General features: G+C 43.3%; 2 protein-coding genes across 2 annotated transcripts; both read right to left on the bottom strand.

Annotated features, from left to right (window-relative positions):
• Positions 1–108: 108 nt before the first annotated feature.
• Positions 109–6,425, bottom strand: txndc5 (thioredoxin domain containing 5). Its single transcript, XM_011607857.2, has 10 exons — positions 6,158–6,425; positions 4,861–5,013; positions 2,766–2,871; positions 2,587–2,683; positions 2,292–2,407; positions 2,059–2,145; positions 1,764–1,913; positions 1,582–1,664; positions 1,381–1,510; positions 109–929 (listed from the first exon to the last, which is right to left on the bottom strand). Exons 1-10 carry the CDS (start codon positions 6,337–6,339, stop codon positions 807–809), a joined length of 1,227 nt encoding a protein of 408 aa, XP_011606159.2. The 5' UTR covers positions 6,340–6,425; the 3' UTR covers positions 109–806.
• A 9,965-nt stretch (positions 6,426–16,390) lies between these two features.
• bloc1s5 (biogenesis of lysosomal organelles complex-1, subunit 5, muted) lies at positions 16,391–20,371 on the bottom strand. The gene is made up of 5 exons (XM_003967920.3): positions 20,154–20,371; positions 19,802–19,884; positions 18,682–18,811; positions 18,309–18,367; positions 16,391–18,046 (listed from the first exon to the last, which is right to left on the bottom strand). The coding sequence occupies exons 1-5, from the start codon at positions 20,170–20,172 to the stop codon at positions 17,873–17,875; spliced, it is 465 nt and encodes a 154-aa protein (XP_003967969.2). The 5' UTR covers positions 20,173–20,371; the 3' UTR covers positions 16,391–17,872.
• Between the last annotated feature and the right edge of the window lie 757 nt (positions 20,372–21,128).

The raw sequence follows: 21,128 nt of genomic DNA, 5'->3' as shown, positions 1-21,128 counted from the left end.
AACCATAAAACATACTGACAAAAACCCTGCGAGTGTCTGTTTGTGTACCTGCGTCGGACGGTTCTATGGTGTCAGGAATAATCAGGCCAAAGAGCAGTTGCAGCACAATACCTTTGAATGCTACCAGCCAGTATCGATTTAATGTTTTGTTGCATTTTACATTTGGAGGTAAAAATCAGCAGCTTTACATCAAATTAGTCAAACCGCTGTCGATGCTGGTAGGACATCACATTTCCACAGTACCGAGATACATGATTGCGATTATAAAAAGCCTATTTTATTGTGGTTCTTTAGAACTCCCCTCGAGCTCTATCAAAGGAAGGAGAAAATGAAACACCAGGAAGTCTAAGAGATTCAGTACATAGAGCAACACGGTCCAAGCCGGAGACCCTGAAGGCGAGGAAGAAGGGAGAGGGGTGGTGCTCTGAAAGGACAGGAGTAAGAAAATACAGCGTTTCCCTGTTGATGACAGTTTTCCTCAACAGAGATCCCATATGTGGTTCATCCTTCCAGTGAGACATCCTGCTGTCCCGACTGCCTCCACAGTGCTGAGAAAGAGGTTGTTGTTTCTACCCAACCATCAAGTTAGTTTTAGTCCATAGGTGACTGAAGGTGTAGGGGAAGTAGAATTCACATTTCCTTACACGCTGAGCGAGAACAGGCATTAGCCCGTCATAGATGGATCCATTTCAGAAAACAATCTGAGTCGAGAGGTGGCAGCTGTAAGAGAGACAAAAGTCCTTCTGGCCAGTTAGAACGTGAGGGTGAGCAGAGCAGCGGCGAGTTGAGTGCTGGCATGAAAATATCTACAGTTCATCTCTTGCATACGTCATCACAAATTTGTGTAGGCTCTCGAGGTCCCGCCCACCGTTGTGTTCTTGGCTCTGTTTCCCTGCCTTGAACATGATCAAGGTGGGGTAGCCATTAATCTGAAGAAGGAGAGAGAGTGTTATACCACACAGCCCCGGAACCTCCGGTCAACTTATGCAACTTCAACAAGAATCTCCTTCAGGGGTCAATTTTTAATGACTGTGAAATATCCCTGAAGAAGTGATCTTTGGATCTTGGACCCTGAAAGTTGTACAATTGGGTTAATGAGTCGCCATTTTTGTAAAAACCCTTAAATAAATAAATAAATAAAAGCGGGATAAATTAATTAGTGATGGCAAGTGCAGGGCCAGACGGGAGGTGCAATGAGTTGGTGGCTCATTTGGAACAGAAGCCTTAACAAACACATCATCATTGGCGTCAGACTACGTCCACATCCCTGTTAAAACACTGAAGAACTGAAATATCCTCTGTGATCAAACAATTATCCTTAATTGTCCATGTTAAAGGCAATGCTGCGTTCAAATGTGTGGCGAACAGCCGGATACTCACAGAGTGTTTGTTGCAGAGTGTGCGTTCAGAATCACAGTCCACCTTGGCTATCTTGACATCAGCGAGGCCCGGGAAGTCCTTTTTGGACAGATCTTCCCACGCTGGAGCGAGATTCTTACAGTGGCCACACCTGCAGGTGACAGTGGGAGGATGACTAACTTTTAAACGGCGCCTCCACATCTGCAGTTGAGAGGATCTTACCACGGAGCGTAGAACTTGACAAAAGTCAGGCCCTTGGCCACCGTCTCCTCAAAGTTGTCATTCGTTAGGATCAATAAACTGGACTGCGAAGAGAAAAGAATGGTCCCCCTTCATCAAGCAACTGTTTATGAGGACGGCTTTTGCACACATGAATGTAATTATTCCAGTGAGTTCATGCTCACTTCCTCCGTAGCTGGCTCGGCCGTGGGGATTTGGTTCTCAGCTTCTTTCTCTTGTTCTTGGACTTGCTCGTTGGCAATGTTAGCTTTCAGCTGTTTGTCCACAAAGTCTTTGAAAGAGTCCAGGTCCCTTTTCCCCTTGTACTGATCCGTCTGCAGATGTACATGGAGCACCAGTGATGAGAGTCCTTGCTATTACATGGCAGGGTTCCTTGTCGCAACTTCGATCAAATCACTTACAGAGGAATTGTGCTAAATAAGTAGTTGAATATTAAAATCGCCACCTAGGAAGACGTACCTTCTGGCCATTGTGGAAGAAGAGCAGGGTGGGGTATCCCCGTACGCCATTCTCGGAGCACACCTCATAATGCTGAGTACAATCCACCTGAATCCAACAAAGGCGGCCATTTAGAGGCAAACTTACTCAAGTGTTGGTTTAATATTGAAATAAGGAAGTGAGCGGTCATGTGACCAACATCTGGTTCTTGTTCAGACAGGTAATGAATGTTTTCTCGTAATTGAAGTTCCAACCTTTCCTATTTTGATGTCATCAGAGTGCTCCAAGGTGGTGGCCAGCTGCTCCCAGGTTGGGGCCATTGCTTTGCAGTGACCGCACCACGGAGCGAAAAACTTAATGAAGTGGGAACCTGAAACAAGACAGGGAAAAAATAAAAGCATGACAAAGGAATAAAAGACCCTGCAGATACTTAGCATTAAAAATGATAATCTAACAATGACAACATTGGTTTTCTATGGTAATGGGGGCTTTTAAAAAAAAAAAAAAAAACTTAAACAAGGAACTTTCTGGTGATTCTTTGATCTTTACCTTTGGCAATGTGGGCTTTGAAGTTGAGTGCGCTGAGCTCGTACATGCCCTGTTTAGGCTCTGGCACCTTTGGGGGCTCTAGCTCAGATTCCGGTTCCTGGGTAACAATAGAATACATCACTGAACGCGGTGTGAGGGCCAGCAGGTGGTGAAGTTGAGGTTTTAAAGGGTTTCCTCACCAAGGGTCCCTCCTGAAGAGTCTTCAGCATCCATGTCTCTAGAGACTCCAAATCTCTGGGTCCTTGATGTTTAACTGCCTCCTCGTTTGGTTTGAACAGCTTCAACCTATGTGTAACACAGCTGTGCTATTATGGGCACTCATACATGCAAGCCAGGGATTTAGGAAGATTATTAGATCGGTTTTTAATCTTCTATCAATCATTCTTCAGGCCCTGCTGTTGAAATCCAACATATAAATTTAGTTATATGGTGTTAGAAGAGCTCTGACCTCATTCTCTCTGTCAATCACCAATCAAAACAACCTCATTTTCTATGAAATGTTCTTAGTTTTTAGCAGACGTGTAACAACTTGGCATTTTTCATACGAAACCTCGACACGTCTCTGCTGATCGAAGGAACGCTGAATCATTTTAACTGATGCTGGCCTTTAAATTACGGTAATGTTTTTGCTCATAGCACTGGTGCTAAGCAGGTTCTGAGTCCTGTAGCACAATAAAAAAAATATCCTTTACACATTTAACACCACAAACACGACTAGCGCAAGTTACCGTTTAAAAGGATTAAATACGAATCAGAAAGAGGTCTTGGAAAATAAATGTTTGAATTTGGGTTTCATTTATTTACATCACAGAGATTTAACTTTAACGTAGACTTCACGTGAATATTGTGTGTTTGTCCTCTAACCAGCAGGGGCCTTGTAAGAGACCAACTGTGTGTGTGGGTTATTGATCCCATGTATCACATATGGATTATTGATCCTTAGTTTAAGGAGCCTCCCAGCAGCATCCAGAGAATAACACCTCATCCACTCATCCATCCATCTGCACATACACTAAAAACATGGTGCAGAGACGTCCTAGCTTCTGTTGCTACCATGTGAGGTAACAGGAACCTTTATTAGGACTTAAAAAACACCAGGAACCATGGATAACATCTTCTAAATCTGAAAAGAACACTTTTCCCAGCTACAATCTCGTCCTCTGAGCTAAACGTCTCGCATGATCACCCCCGATCTCACAAAGTAGCAATGTGGCAACAAGCGGAAAACAGCACAAAACATGTAAGAGGACATCCAAGAAAGGGGGAGTGATGGCTGTCTTGGGACCTTTTTTTAAAATGAAATAAAAGACTGGAGGAAATCCTGGAAGGGAATGCCCTCACACACATTTTAGCCAGGCTGCCATACATCAGCTGTGTAAAAAAAAAAAGCAGACAGTGTTGAAACAGTGGAGCTTTTAGCAACAACTGATCTGTGGCCAAGCCGTCCAGTGCAGCTACAGCAGTCTTACGCCGCATTACATTGACAAAGACTTAAATCTCAAAGCTGTCTGCATTCAAGCCTCCCGACTTCCTGGACGACCACACGGGGGAAACGTTGCAGCTGGCCAGCCCTCTCAGACCAGCTGCAATCTACAGGAACAAACCCAAATCTGCATAACGGCGGACAGGACATCACATATGGTGGCACCAGAGCAGCTAAATGAATGCACCAGTCCACTGTGGGCACCGTTTCCGTCCTGCCATCGGTGCCTTAATTAGCATTGTGATGTATATGTGGGCGCGTGCATGTGTGTGCATGGTTGTTTGTGAGCAGAGAGGCAGCAGGCTCGTTAGAGGGAGGCACAGAATGTGTATGTGTTTAATCGCCGTGTGTCACACAAATCAAATTGCATCAATAACACTGGTTTTATATGACAGGAAAAGAGCCACTCAAAAATGTCTGTGTCAAGAGCAATGTGGCGAAGCAAGAAGGTGGCGGGACACTGAAGCAGAGGGAGCTCACGTTTCCTGAAGCTGCCATGCACGCTCCTCATCCTCACCCAGCAGGATATTAAGGTGCTGAAGTCTGTCTCTATCTGGAGAGGAGCACGTGAGCCACCTCCTCACCTTCTGGTGACATCGGTCCTTGCTGAAGCTCAAGAGACCACCAGCGTGACCACGTCAACCCAAACCGAGGTCTCGCTGGACCTCAATGACAGCAGCACCCGGGAGATTTGGAGGTTGCATGGAATCGGCACCACTCATTCATCCAATTTGCCTTTTGCACGACAACATGTGTGTGAGCCATTGAAGACGTGTGAGAGCAGCACTTACGTGGGGTAGCCTCTGATTCCATGGACATTGGAGCAGAACTTGGTGTCCTGAACACAGTCTAGCTTCACCACATACACAGGCGGGTCATCCATACTATTGTACTTGTCTGCAAGTTCATTCCATGTCGGCTGTAACCTTTGGCAGTGGCCACACCTGGACAAACACACCGTGGAGTTATTAAACACAGCTTTAGATGCCTGCTGACAAAATGATGCTAGCATGGGTGTGTTCTATGCTAGATGAATGTCAATCGTTTGGCCCTACGGAAAAGCCCTTTCTCATGACCAGAGGCTGGTTCTTTCCATGTGTCGTCGAAGTTCTGAAATATTTGCTCGATTCAATCCAGGAGGTGCACAACAATACAGTTAAACTTAATTAACATTTGAGAAAATTGCTTTCGACGGTTAGGGAGAGCAGGTGCCATCTGGTCTTTCTGTTGGCAAAATAAGCCAAAAAGCTTATGAATTTAATCAGGAAATGTTGATAATGGGCCATAGAGGAACTCATCATTTGTGACCTGCACCTGTAGTATCTCACAATATGTGGGAAAACGACCTGCTCAGCGTAGGACTATGTTCTCCGGGTGCTTCTTTCCTGGTTATATATGTATAATAACTTCATATACTAGTTAAGATTGTAACCACTAAAGAACCAGCTAAAGAAGAGCGCAGGTGAGTCTTACCTGATGTTTGCTTCTGTTTTTTCAAAGTAAACAGTGTTGGAGGAAGGAATTAAAGAACTTTCAAAGCCGATTTCATATGAAGGTGCGATATTCTGTGCATTATATTCGAAAGAACTTGCTTTATTGCACTATAGTGACTGATGTTTGAGGGTCCAGGGAGGCCGACCCATATTTCTATTTACTGCCGCAACGTCACTGCTCAATCAGTGCTTGCCACGTAAGCAAGACTTACCAAACTACTAAATTAGACCTAAACCGCTATATACTGTCTGCATGCTTGCTGCGGCTAGGTACATATGCATTTAGCATACACAAGTCTATTAAAGGTCCTCTAAGCAAACTTTTATTCGTTCAAATGACCGCACCGGTAAGAGCGCACAGCGGCTTCAAACACAGCAGACCGGTCGGCTACGCTAGTAGCAGCTATGCTAGTAAGCAGCTAAGCTAAACACAACGTTCTAACAAAGGGAAGGGGCTAGTTGACCAACTAGCATCTTGCTAAATAGCTAGTGCACCTTCTTTCAAATCGAATAAAGACAACGCCCTGTCTAGACATAATGAGTTTTTTTTTTCAAAGCAACAAAAAAAACTTTGTAACTATAACTATTCACTCACCACGGGGCGTAAAACATTACAAAGTGCGGTGCTGTGGGCACCGCTTCGTTGAACATCTCCACCGTGTAGGTGTGCTTGTCGTGTTCATTGTCTGCGTCCTCGGTGCAAAACACACTTACAAAGAGTAGTGACGAATAAATGAAAGTCAACATAAACGGTGAGCAGTTGGCCGTGAAAGCCATTGTGAATGCCGGTTAAATGAACGCCGTCCCCGCTGGTGGAAAGACCGAACGTGGAAGTTACGCCCCCTGACTCAACAGTTTCAAGCGGGACAGGATGCATGTGACTGCGGGAGAAGCCTCTCAGAAACATGCTGAACATGCTCTCAGCAATCACCGAGAGGTGTTATAATAAAGAAATCTGCTCCAGTTCTATCCATCCATGCAGCCGTCCGTCCATCCCTCCCTTTGGACTATATACAGACACCGAGGCGGATCTGTGATGCTGTCTGAAGCACTGCAAAGTGATGCTGCCCCAAGTCCAAATATGATTATGAAGTACCAAAAATAGGACGTGCTAACCCCTAACATAATACCTATTTATGCATCTGAAGCAAACGAAGATGGATTACTACAGTATTGTCCCCAATGTATGGCCTAAAGAGCTCCTGGGAGACCAACTGGAAGAAATATTGGTTCAAGTGGAATTTACTGGCAACTGCACGATATTGTCAAGCATACCAAGAGGATTTCGTTATTATGATATCAACTAAAATATGCCGTCTTCATTTCTAATTTCTAACCTGACAGATTGCCATAATGCCGTGGCTCCAGCATAATAGGTCATTGAAACTGAGGGCTGCGCTAATACGAAAAAGAAGCTGTAACTCTGAAAGCAGACCCAATGATCCGTGTCCACGTTTGAATATGTGCTCAGTAAATTCTTCCCAGTGAACAAGAGTGAAAGAAGCAGCTGCAGAACAGATGAAATGTGAGAGGCGACATAACAGACACAACTTTATTGAAGAGACATAAGCAAGAATCACTATGACAGTGTAAAAAAATGCTTATAGTGGACAGAGAATTTACAATAACTGTTGTATTTCCTACATCTTAACCCTTTTTAGCTCTTTCTTCATATTGTGGACACTGGCAATAAGGACAATTTATGGTTTTAGTGTGTATTTCAGGGACTATTCCCAACTAAAGCCAATTCTGTCATGTAACCAAATGGGAATCACCTGTGTTTCTGTACAAACGCTTTCAGCTCCTTCCTCCCATCATGCAATCCAAAGCAGACACGTTTCCATTAACTCCACACACTCATGCAAAATCATATCCGGCATACAGGATGTGACCAATGGAGGGGAACCAATATCATTTGCAGACAGCTTTGCTGGGCTGCTGCTGCTGCTGCAGGCACCTGCACTGGGAAAAGGTTAGCAGAGTAACTTACTGTTGGAAGAGCTCCAGAAATACACACCAAGGGGTGGAAATTGGACCGCGGTGGCTTTAAGAGGAGAGACAGAAAGGAAAACATCCAGGAAATGAAACTATAAAAGTTCTTTTGAAAGGAACACAGCACAATGGGTGAAAGAAACAGCCTGATTATGGAGAAGGGTCAAAATGGGTGGATGTGGAATTCCATGACAATTCTCCTCATATCTGCCTCTCCTGAGGCATAAACATTACTGGCATTAGCATAATTTTCTATATTTATCAGATTAGTTGCACGTATGGCAAGTGGAAGCATTAAGGCATGAGAGGACACATGGAGATTTTTGGACTGACCTCCATAAGAGAAGAATAAACCAATGTTTCAAGCACCAAATCCTTCACTCTAATGTTATTTTCATTTATGAACCTATCTTGTGCCAGGAAAGTTCCTAAATTAGCCAAGAAATGACTAATGTCGCTAAAATAGGTCCTCATTCCTTGAGGTGTGGACAACAGGACTTCCTGCTGCTGAAACCATCAGGACATACTCAGCTTATGAGGGGGTTGAAGGGGACTGGAGATATATCACATGGCCGTTGCTTTCTGTGTGGGACCACAGGAAGTTCACAAATATTTTCCATTTACTTTGCATTTTATTTTGGAATTTTCATGATTTCATTTCAAAGAACAGATTTAATTAGTCCTCCTGGACTAGGAGGAGCCCCAATTTGTCAGCGATGCTGCTGATCCCTGAAAGACGAATGTGCAAAAGGGAAAATGACAAATTGAATTTTAACGTAACATAATCTTTAAGGCAAATGAGAACAGTGGAATGAAAAGAAAGCGAGCTGGCCTTCAAGGATGCCACCTATCCTCTGGGAGACACACACCTGAGGCCAAGGATTGAATCAGCTCCTGGAAGCAAGAGAACGGGGAGGGTGGGAGGCACCACCCACGCCCCTGCAGACCATCACACCCAATCAGGGCCGTCCCAATTTGAATTTGAAGGCTTTGATGAATTGAGATCACCTTTGAGTTGGTCCTCAATTGGTGTCACTTTACGCAGAGATAGTAAAAGCAAAATAAAACTTAATTGAAGTCCAAAAACTGAAAATCATCCGTTAGTTTCCTTGAACAAAGTTATTATTATAAAAATGAACTATGATTTCCATATATCATTGTGAAGGTGTGATGTGTGTGCATCCACCTCTTCCCGCGGAGTCAGATGATCATCCTGCAGTTCACATTAAAACTGCTTGATCACCGATCACAGAATGAGGACAATACTCAATATTTTTATACATCTATCCATCATAGGTGCTTTTCCCTTACAGACTCAAAGGTATTTTCATATACTGTGTATTTTAATTACTGCATATTAAATATGAATCAGAACTACTTTTTCTCACCATATTTGGTTATAAACACGGACGTATAGATGTCACATAATTGTTGGAGGTCACATATTTTGTTTCCTTTGGGTATTTTTTAAAATTATTATTATTAAATTATTTTTTTTTTAAATAAAACAGATGCATATCAATAAAAGTTGGTGGTGACAAACAGAACTGATTTTTTTTGTTGTTGTATATATAGGCGATACCATTGTAACAGATTAGAACTTAACCAGATTTAAAATATTGAATCAAGAAAAACACAGGGGTGGGGGTGGATTTAATCAAATCTTATGATTTATTCTTCCCATGGTGGGGAAATGTGCACCTCAAACAACAATTTGAAAGAGACATTGAAGAACCCTTCCTCTTTTGCTGAGATAATGCCCTGCTGGTTTCCCCACTTAAAGAAAGGGAACTAAAGGGGTGTGATCTACCTACAGGGGGATCCACCGACAGGGGGATCACACCCTCTTGATAATCTCTGTTAATGGGTCGAAGGGTGCACAGATAGTTGAAGCCTCCAATCCAGAAGGGGCAGTGTGATTTTTGAAAGGGGACAAGCTGCACATCCTCCGAGGTGAGACACATTAGGGTAATTAGGGGTAATGGAGGTAGGGAGGAGACAGGAGAAGGAAGGAGGACAGACGGAGACGGAGAGGACAGGACAGGACAGGACAAAGATGCTACTAGTTCCTCTTATGAAGACCTGTGACTAAAATCAAATTTCATAGATTCCTTTTATTCAAGCCGAGCTATTAATGCCTTTAACATCAATAGGGATGAACAAAACGGTATATTTTCTCTGCATGGATTTGTTATTTTAAGACTACAATATTGCATCTGCTGCATCAATGACTGCTTTTATTTTTCTTCACAAAAAAGTGGAAAAAATACCCAAAAACTAGATTTGCTGTCAACCTGTAGTCCTGTTTGCTCTCATGGAAATTCTAAGCCTCATTCAGGCTGACATTTCCAGTAAAAAGTGGCCAAGTCACAAAACAGATGTTTACTGAAGATTTGTTCTCTGCTCTCGGTTGAATCAGGCCCAACCAGAACCAATGCCGTTTTAAAGACTGTAGTTGAGAGGGCACTGTGGCAGAATGCACAAACCAAATATTTCTCACTTTTTTTTGTAGGTTACATCAGACCTTGCTTGACGTACTTTGGGTGAGTCTGGGTAGGAAAGAGGCCAACATTTGTCCTGTGTGCACAGGATGTGTCACACATTTGTTAGCTCAGAGCATCCTGCACAACCTGGGCATCTGCAGAGGCAGTCATGGGACCAGTCATAGGTTAGCGACTCTCCGCAGAAGCCATTAGCCAGTGTGTCTCTTGGAATGATGTGTGTGACTTGGCAGTGGATTAGTGGCAGGTGCTGGGAGAAGAGCAGCTTTAGAGTGAGCTTTAAAGGATCAGTCTTCCTTTTCTGGAGCTTTCCCCTGTGTCTTCCTGTATCCTGCTTGCTCCTAAACTATTTTCCTTCCCCCAATTCCTTAAAAAAAGTTCTCCATCCTGTACCATTGAAACTTTCATTTCATTTTATAGATTTGATTGTTGCTTCTGTTACCAGTTTACAAACACTGAAAAAGTAACTTGCAATTTAATTTAACTTTATTCACTGTACAGTGCCAGGAGAAATTGCAAGGAACTGCAACTGCAACAACTTCTCTATGAACGAATAGCCCATCACAGACGTGCCACCTCTTTAGGCCAGGGCTCAGCAGTACATCTACACCTAAAAGAAAGCGGGCACTACTTTGGGGACAGTCAAGTACGCGTACTGGCCAGAGAAGATTGATGGTTTGAGAGGGGTATCAAGGAAGCCATCTATGTCAAATTGGAAAAGCCATCCTTAAACAGAGGTGGTGGGCTAAAGAACTTTCTATCACCTACATACAATGCAGTCCTCATTTCCTTCCAACAACAATCCAAAAGTTCACACTGTTTCAGGGTCACACAGTGGTGAATCACCATTCACCACTGTGTGACCCAGCAGACAAAGGGGAGGCACACAAACCAAAACTAGGTGAACGACCCTGCCAACGACCCTGCTGACGACTCTCAGGTGACCACCCAGATCATTAGCATGATAATGGGGCACAAGGGCAGCTCTGCTCTCAGTGTGTTCAGAACTGAAGACGCCTTCTGGAGAGAAGGCAAAACGTCCAGTTGACACAGAAATCTTACCTTGGAGAACTATGACCTGGATGATTGAGAATCTACACAGACATCTTTTATTCAATGTCTGTTTTCATCCCTATTGTCTCTAGTCCAGAGCCTGACTTGCATGCAAGCAACAGGGCCAAAGAAAAATTCCCTTTTATTAGGAAGGAACCTTCAACAGGACCAGACCAACGCCTTGCCACCAGGGAGCTTACTCACTTCCTTGGTGACTTCGGCTTGGGGGATGACAGATTCCACCTCAGAGTCCTCAGCCTCTGGTTCCTTAGTGGAAGGTATGACGATGGGATTGAGGAGCTCCTCGAAATATTCCTTCCCCTATCCGACAATATCCCTAGTTGAGGTCAAAAGGTCTCCACCCACACTGGAAACCGCTTCCCCCTCCTAAGGCGTTCGAGGCTGACCTATAGTCATTCTCCATGGCTTCCCGGAACTCCTCCCAGACTTGAGTTTTTGCCTCCAGAACAACCCTTGCTGCAGCCTGCTTGGCCTCCCGGTACCCGTCTACTGGTTGGGGAATTACATGGGCCAACATGGCCTGATAGATCTCCTTCTTCAGCTTGACTGCGTCCCTTATTTCTGGTGTCCACCACCGGGTTTGGGGTTTGCCACCATAACTGGCACCAGAGACCTTGCGTCCACAGCTCAAGGCTACTGCGTCAGCAATAGAGGCAGAGAACATGGTCCAATCCAACTCAATATCCCCACCCTCCCTCTGGATCTGGGAGAAGCACTTCCAAATGTGGGAGATGAAGACCTCTCTGACAGAGGGCTCAGCCAGACATTTCCAACAGACCCTCATAATGCATTTGAAGCTGCCAGGTCTGTCCTCAGGCCCCGGAAACGCCAATCTGGGCAATGTAAATGTCCTTGCTCTTGTGTTTTCTTCATGATGGGTAGGTGAACCACCTTTAGTCTGACCCATCACCTAGGACTTGTTTGCTATGGAAGGTCCTACCGGGGGCACAACAGCCCTGGACAACTTAGCTCTCAGGATCATTCAGGCACACAATCCCCTCCACCGAATTAAGGTGGTGGTTCTAGCAGATGCTTTCTGGTGTGTAATTCAGAGTCATCCAAACAACACTAAAAGGAAGGACAAATGTCAGTTCACTACTTATAGGCCAGTCATGCTTTTACTTTTGGACTTTCCCTTTCTGAGCGTGTTTTGCTCTGAGCCTAAAGGTAAAACCATTACTCATTAAATGAAGCAGCAGTAGTAAAACCTCAGTGGTTTAAGAAAGATGGGAGGGGAAAAAAAGTCCAGAGCTGTCGTCAACCTTTATTGAAGGACGCCACTCCCTTGCATTCTTCAGCCAAGAACCCCCCCCCCTTCCACGGAGAAAGCTGCAATGAGAAGCCTACTGACATTCATTGGGTGCAGGAGCTCTTTGCAACATAGAAATGCAGAAATTCCATTTACGACTGTGAAGTCACACGTTGACATGCTTTGTCTATATCTGCTTCCCCATGACCTGTCAGTCAGGATGATGTTTTAGCTGTGTGATTAGCAGGGATCCTCTGTCCAATCCTGCATGGGTAAACCATGCAGGATTGGAGAGCACAACTGATTGATGTACTGGGATTCAGGGGTAGGTGGGATATTAGATGCTCCCTGGAGAGCTCATTGAGTGAGAGCAAAGGCCCTGATCTGGGAACAACAGGGGAAGAAGTCCACTTGCCCCCCTCCGCCACAAGAACTGCGATCATTTATTAGCTTCTGTGAAAATATGCTTGACCCGGGGAGCTTTTCCCTTCTATTATCCTCCTCATCATTCATCAGGAAGCTTTTCATTTTTGCACATTTTATAAAAATGCCTTTGATTCAATAACAATAATTCAAACTAATGCCACTTTCAATGACAATGAATGATCGTGAGTTTCCAGTAGTGCAAACAGAAAATGTCCTCTGAAAGGAAAAGAAGGAAAGAAACATGTGGCGTTGCTTCTGCTTCACATTCAGGAACTTGTTGAACCTTGAATAATGTTTTTTCTCCTCCCGTTACATGTATTCTTCAACATCTTTGTTAGTTTAGTCTCGAAGGCCTTAAATCACTACTTTCCTTGCTGCTTTCTGTTGCATGATTTAGTTCTTTAGATATTTAAACCCAGGCAATCTGGTACAAATAAAATCAAAGCTGCGAGAAAATTATTTTCTCATTGGATTTGAATTGAATTATGTCCCTATTTCGATCCAAAAAATTTTCAAAAGAAGAAAACTTAAAACTCCAGTACAATAACCAGCCATAACCATATCGAGTAAATTAAAAATAAAATTTTGGAACTGACGTTTGCGAGCCACAACTGGCAGCCAACCAACCAAAATTAGTGTGAATGAATGGAAATGATTACATAGAGCCTAAAGACAAAATTAGCGGCTATGGCTTGTGAACAATAAGGGGCTTTTACTGCTCGAGGGCTTACTTCATGTGAATAAAGAGATGATTTATGATGCTCAATGAAACAGGCAATGTTTTTGGCTTAGAAACAGCTGAAAGCTAGGATGATGTCTCAACAATGAATGTTTCAGCAAATATAGGTCCTTGCACATTTAATACTTTAACCTTCTAGCAATAGAAACAATAATAAATATTATCAAGAACTGATGGACAGTGAGATGCAGAGATGTGGCTGCCATTGAATGCAGTCATTTATTGGTAGTTCTATACAACACAATAATAACCTGTGCCACTGTTGGGGACTGATGACAGCCTATTTCCAGCATCCTGTCTGGCTATTAGGCCGATTACATGGTGAGAGAAATTCCTGCCGTCCTGAGTCCTGTCCTGCAGTGGAGACACGGCCACAGAGAGGTCCAAGAGAGAGGGACCTGTTCCTGAAAACTTCCTGTCCCAGTCTTTACCAGGAACTCTGGCAGTGGAAACGCACCTATTGTTTGCACCGAGATTGATGGATGAAGGTGCTTGTTGTTGCTGGGCCGTTTCTGTATTTCTTGGCTCTGGATGGAATGTTTAGCTTCTGCATTGGTGAGACCGTTGGATGAAAGTTATCAGAGGCAAACCATCATGTACAAGTCAGAAAAGAGACTCTACGGCAACCAACGGGCAACGCTGACGTGTGTCCTTCAGAACAAGACAAATGGATAACATCAAATTCTGGTTACTGTGTCTGCGTTCATCAGGGGAACATATTTCTGCTTGCAAATAAGAGCGCTGGAATTTATGGAGAAGAGGGGGCATTTGATTTCCACCCCTTTTGCTTCCAGATATTGCTTCTATATGCCCCCCAGGGCTCATTTTCTAGGTCACCAAGATCCGAAACTACTCAGAAAAACATCTGTTTCTTACTTTGTCATCACTCAGAGCGCCCCCTCCTGTATTATTTAGTGATCCACCGGGCAACTGTTGGCTAGCGCCAAGGAATTCATATTACCACCTGCATTTCTGTCTGCTGCGGAGTCATTGCCGACTCCCCGGGATGGTTTTATGTGGGAATTTTAACTTGGAATCAGTGTGCTTTTGTCCAGTGGTATTTTAATTTCAGACCCCTCTGTAATGGAGTAACAGGGGACCAATGTATGGCACAAAGGAGAGCTAAGACGCAGAGGGTGAAGAAAGTCTTCTAACCTATCAGGAGAGCAGCTGCAGATGAATACCTCGCTGCCTCCCGTTGTTGCAACACAAAACAGTGACATTGTGTTGCTGTTGGCTCTGCCTTTTCTCATCACTCAACTGAAAAGGAAAAGTGAGCCGGCGAGAATGGAAAGGATTGGTAATGGTTTGTTAGCTGTCAGAGGCAGAAAAAGTCACCCCTCTGTGGGTTCATAAGCTTTAAATCAGTTTCCTTAACTACATTCCCTCATTTTCATTTTTTTGATGATTTTTCTCCTTTTCCGGGAAGGGTGCCCACATGGGTGAAGGCAGGTCCGCACCTGGATAAGTCACCAGTTCATCACAGGACCCTGTGTGAGCATTAATGGGTCTGGTCCCTTGCTCAAGGGTACCTGGGCAGTGCTTTGAAAGTGTTCTAGCACCTTCCATGTTTTGTCTGCACTGGGGCTCGAACCGAGAACCCTCCACTTCCCAACTCAGATTGTCATCTTGCGTCTGTGGCGTAGTGGTTATCACATTCATGCTCATTAACACATATCTGCACAAAGTACAACACAAACAGTAACACAACATGTGCATTAATACGCTGCAATCATCCTTCTGTTGAGGAGGATTTGAGCTCACAACCTAAGACACTGTCAGCTGTTTATATACATGGATGACCTCCACAGCGTGCTACTGTACACCTTCTCAATGATTGGAACAGCCAAAAGAGCCGCATATACACCCAAGTTCATACATACTCCACATTTGCTTGTATGCAATTAGCCAGAAATAGTTCAATGATGGCAGATCAATGGCAGGAAACCAGCTGTGTGCTGCATTTAAATGCACTGTTGCCCATAATGCTGGAACAAAACCTGTTTTTTTAACCCCTGAAAAGTATTGAGACAATGCGATTGATTCTTGACAGGTGAAACAAGATCATATGTATTGATCGATCTATTGAAATGCATTTGAACACAAAATCACTCCAATTGTACACATACAACTCAACGGTATTTCTTATATTAACCGTTTCATTTCTCAGAGCGTCCTTTTTCTGTTACTTAAAAATCAATTTATTTAAAAACCCTTTGATGAAATGTTGTGCTTTTTTTATATGCTCCACTGCAAAAGAAAATGACAGAGATTGAGATTCAAAACAAGCTGAACTTTTTTCAGTTTGGAAGGGCGTATAGCAATTGTACATTGAAATCACAGACCTAACGCTAGTGAAATTAGCAGGTGATAGTGGAAGTTAAAAAACTACGTCATTTGGAGCCATCGTACAAACACAGACTCCCCGGTTTCGAATGTCCCCTCCATTTCCATTATTCCATTGTGTTCCAGTGGATGAGGAAGGCTCTTTTTAATACATAAGCAGCCAGAACAGCCTTTATCTGTCTCTTGGCCAGTCGGGCCTCCAGCTGGGTGCTGTTGTTTCCTTCAACATTTATACTGGCACAGCTCTGCAGCCTGGGGCCGCTGCTCTCGCTTTAAAACAGGAAGAAGTGACTGATCTTAGACGCAAACCAGAGACTGAAAACACAGCACTGAAGAGGCAGTTAGATCTCAACTTCCATACCAATTTGATAAAAGGGAACTTGTAAACAGATATATTGATTTCAGTCCTGAACAACTTCATGTAAATCTTCTGCATTACAGCGCAGCAGCTGCCTCTTTTGTTTGGCTGCATGATAGGAATGATGGGACCATAAATCTTTGTTTTCTTTAAGATTTTAATTTGACCAGGCTAAAATAACTGACATTCCAACCATGCATAAAGAAACAAAAGTCAAGTGGAGGCCAATGTTGCAGTGTGTGTTCTAGTCTTTCCAACAGATCTGAAACAACATAAGCAAATGAAAAGTTTCCTTCCTGAGAGTTGCTGTATTTTGGCAGCGCTGCTCCTTTTTTTAGCTACTATACAGTCAACAAGGTAGAGTTGCTTTGACGCAGGCCTCCACACGTCTGCTGACCACGGTGCCAGCCTCTGTGGACGCTCTTGGTATTTGCAGACTCCGGCGGCGTTGCGAGACAGCAACAAAATGCAAAAAGGCCGCATCTTACATGAAAACGGGGAGCTCAGAGCTCAGAGTTTTTGCACAACTCTTGATTTATTCAAGCTTCTTCTACTTCTTCATATGAAAGAGTGCAGGTGTGTGGACGGGGGAGTGCATGGCGAGAATGTGTGTGTTTTTAAATATTTATTCTGTGACACTATCTGTGATGAACTCTGTTCTCAGCCATGCGAGGAATGTGCCCGCTGTGCCCACCCACCCATTAACCTGTCCAACAAGCCACTATTGTCTGGGGCTTTAACAAAACACATCTCCATGTCACGTTCCAACACACACAATTTCACCTCTTGCTTGGCTCATATTCCAACTTTTATTCATGTTTATGCTTAGAAATTGTTAACACATGTTAACACTTCCAAACATTTGCATGTGATTAATCTAATAGAGGACAAGCTTATTTTTCTTTGCCATTCTTTGCATTGTAAGTACTCATCAATGATTACAAACTCTAACAACCCACAGAACCTTCAACAGTCCCAATAACTGTGATTCATGCGCCTTTTGTTTAAACGGCGGTGAATATATTGGATTCATGGGTCTTTCAAACCAGATCTGGGGTGGCAGAGCCAACTAAAAGCAGCTGCTGCAGCTGATCAGAGTTTCATCAACTTCCTTTCACAATGAAATGTTTCTCCGTGGGCTGTTGTAGCCTTGAAGTTGATGTCACAGGTCAGATGTTTCAAACAAAGCTAGTGAGGGATGATGGAAACAACACTTGACCCGTGCTTTAAACACACCTGCTCAGAAGGCTTTACAGTACATTTAATGATTGGGCTCTCAGTGCTTAGCACATTTAGCCTTGGTGTCAAAAACCAGCTTCCTTTTAATTTAGAGCCAGTGGAGACTTGTCATCAGAAACTTGTAGGAATCCATTAAAAATACTGAAATGTTGAAAACTTTGCAGCCAAAAAAAACATCCAACCATTGCTTAGCAAGAAAGTCACATGTTTCAGACCTTTTGAGTGTCAAGAAAGCAAAAAAATACAACAGTTTGGACAGGACAAGTTGTGAAATTCCCACACTCTTAAATAGTGTTACATGAAGCAATCGGAGAAGCCCACATTTTCACTGAGCACTTGCAGCGCAGACATTCAGGTATGTGATCAACGGGTTGAACATGAACTGATTAGAGAGGGTAAGATTTAATCAGTTCCTTCTCCATTTCACAGTACTTTGTGGTGAGCTGTCTGACAGCTTCATTGTGCTCTTCATCCACCTGCATCTTTAATCTCTGCTGCTCCTTTAGAAATTCTGCCCACTCATCTTTTAAATGATCCAAGTTCTCCTGCAGCTGGGTGCTCTGCAAAAACACCAGAACATTGAATGGTAGCTGCTCTACAGGCTGAGGATTTGACGATGCAAAAAAGTAGGGTAATACACACACACACACACACACACACACACACACACACACACACACACACACACACACACACACACACACACAAAGACACACACACACACCTCAATATGATGAATCCCAGAACCAACTGAAATCAATTTTATTATCATAAATATGATGCCATTTGCGCCTGCAAAGGTTCTTTTGCTTTTAGGGTTACCTGCTGTGCCTCTAGCTCCCTCTGCTGGACTCTAGCCGCCATGTGATTTGCAGCCTCCACTGTCAAAAAAGGCGAAAAAAAAGGTTTTATATTTGCAATCTCGAGACAAAACATGAGAACCAAAATCTTAAGTCATTCTACCAACATCATGCAAACTGCTACTTCACAATTATTTCAAATACATTTATTATTCCATTAAAAATATTAAGCCAGGGTTCCAAATAAATAACTTCTTAAGCACATTGGATCCCAAACCGCACGATATCATGAAACACGTATGGCAATAACAAAGCAAACACTGTTGCAGTTGCAAGCAAACACTGCAAGCATCTGATATGGATGCCCAACACTTGAAGCGATGTAGAAAACTCACAGCGTTTATGGATCTCAGACAGCTGTTGAGCGCTGGCCTCCATATTTGACATCTGCATTTGCTCCTTTGTTTCCAGCACCATTTTGTTGACGCTCTCCAGCAGCCTGCTCTCCCTGTAGCCACGCTTCTCCTTTACAGCAGAATTATAGAACAGAGAAAACATATGTTTCTGAAATCACTGCAGAAATCATTCAAAACAGTTCATATCAAACGGTGGTTTGGCCTGGGGCAGCTGTTTTCTGCCATTCCTTTCCAAGCCCTTTTAATAACACTGTGAAAGCACACAGGTGCTTTCAGAAGAACACCTCCAGCATGGGGCCACTTCTGCTGCAGGTTCCTCTTAGGCCACCTTCAGTGTTCGGCTACTCAGGGCCAGAAGTGCATGCATGAACCTTTCACATAAAATCGTGTCGTACGCTTTTGGAGGAGGTGGATTTGTTACAAATTTATACTCACCAGCCTCTTTATTAGGTCCACCCGTTCAATTGGCCCTTAACACAAACATCTGATCAAACGGCTTCAACTCAACTCTATCAGACATGTTGATGAGCTCCAGACAACCTGCTCAAGTTCAAACCAGCATCAGAATGGGGCAGAAACAGGATTTAAGAGACTGGGCAGACAATAGTACAGCAACAGTAACTCAAATAACCACTGGTCCCCACCAAGGAATGGAGAACCCCCAACATCTGGAACCGTGAAGAAACTGGGCTACAACAGCAGGAAACCACAAGGTGCCCCTCCTGTCCGCTCAGAACAATAGAAGACCAGAACAATGCTCCCGGTCTGACAAGTCCCCATTTCAACTGCAACATTCAGATTTTTGGCTCAGAATTAGCTGTAAACAATGTGGCAGCATCGGTCCAACCTGGCTGGTATCAACTTTTCAGGTCTCAATCCAATAGATCACCTTTGGGGTGTGGTGGAACAGGAGATTCTCATCACAGATAATCTGATAAGGTTTTCCTCTGTGTTAGACATACCAACTTTCTCAAACCTGGGCTACAGTCCTGAAAGAACTGAAGCAATGCTGAAGGGTCCAACCTTTTACCAGTACGGTGGGCCTAATAAAGTGGACTTTTATTCAATTCATCAAACGCCATAATGTAATATAAAGTACCTCAAACTCTTTTACAAGGTAGCGAATTTCTGAATTGATGACTGGTCTGTGGTCTATCAGTCTGGACTGGATATCACCCACATCTGCAAAATAAAAGCACATGGAGCGAAGTGATGAAGACAAGCTGTATTTTAGAATGTAGCATCATTTTAACAGCTACATATTAAAAGAAATGTCGCACTGACACAATAGCAACTGACGTTCGCATATTTTAAGTTCCAAATGCTCAAAGCATTAATTGCGCCTCTAGTCTGTTTCTCTCTCTGCATCTCAGTGCTGTGCGTGTGTTTTTAATGCATCCGGATCAAGAGAAACGTTATTGTGGTCAATCTTTGGGCTCGAGTTCACTCACCTTGAGCAATTTTGTCCATTTCCGTTTTAACACTACCGTTTGTCTCTCATAAGGCAGCGAGCCTACAAGCTAAATAGCAAAATATTCCAAAGGCAAGGATGTTAACTGCTAGAATTCCTATGACATACGCTGAAAAGAAACAATTGATTTCTAATTGATGTCAGATGCATAGAAGTCAGATGACTGAGATGTCAACTACTACTTCCGGGTACAACTGCGGACTCAACCAAGTGGCTTTGAAAGGGGTGTCCCAATCATTTCATTTAGAGACATTTTTTTGTCATTAGACCGCGCAAATCCAACACTTTAATATTGTTGTAGGTGTACTATTTGTCATTTGATTAAATACGCTGAAGAGTGTGAGTGTTACACGATGAAAGTGACAAAACTGCCGCGCAAATTGAAGACAGTAGATGTCAGTGTTGCACTGTGATGGAAAGTACTAGATTTCTTCTTTAAGGGTATTCCGCATTTTTAATGAGGCATATTTTAAACACCAGGGCACCAGCAGCAGTAGAGCTTATACATCTTTGTTATTATTAATATCCATATGAATGTTACATCCGTTAATACATAAATTTGGTGTTTTGCCTTGTACATTTATGCACATAAAGATACAATGAAATTGCATAAGGATGTTCATAAGAATAGTGCAAGATGTCTGTAGTATAAGGGATATATCTACCCCCCCCCCCCCCCCCCCCCCCCCCCCCCCCAACACACACACACACACACACACACACACACACACACACACACACACACACACATACATGAGAGGGTGTGCAGGTTTTGCAGCCAATATCTCAAGTTGTTGAAACTTTGTTTTGGCCATAAGTTCATTAATATTGTCGTGCTCAGCTAAGAGAAAAGCATTAATATGCGACACAAGTACCCCACTGTCCACTTAGTTTAGTTAAACACTTTTTACATGCACCATTAGGCTTGAATAGAGCCTATTAAAGAGATTAAATG

The sequence above is a fragment of the Takifugu rubripes genome, chromosome 10 (assembly GCF_901000725.2).
Source record: "Takifugu rubripes chromosome 10, fTakRub1.2, whole genome shotgun sequence".
In the NCBI taxonomy this organism is placed as follows: domain Eukaryota; kingdom Metazoa; phylum Chordata; class Actinopteri; order Tetraodontiformes; family Tetraodontidae; genus Takifugu; species Takifugu rubripes.
This window is presented reverse-complemented; position numbering and strand designations above follow the sequence as displayed.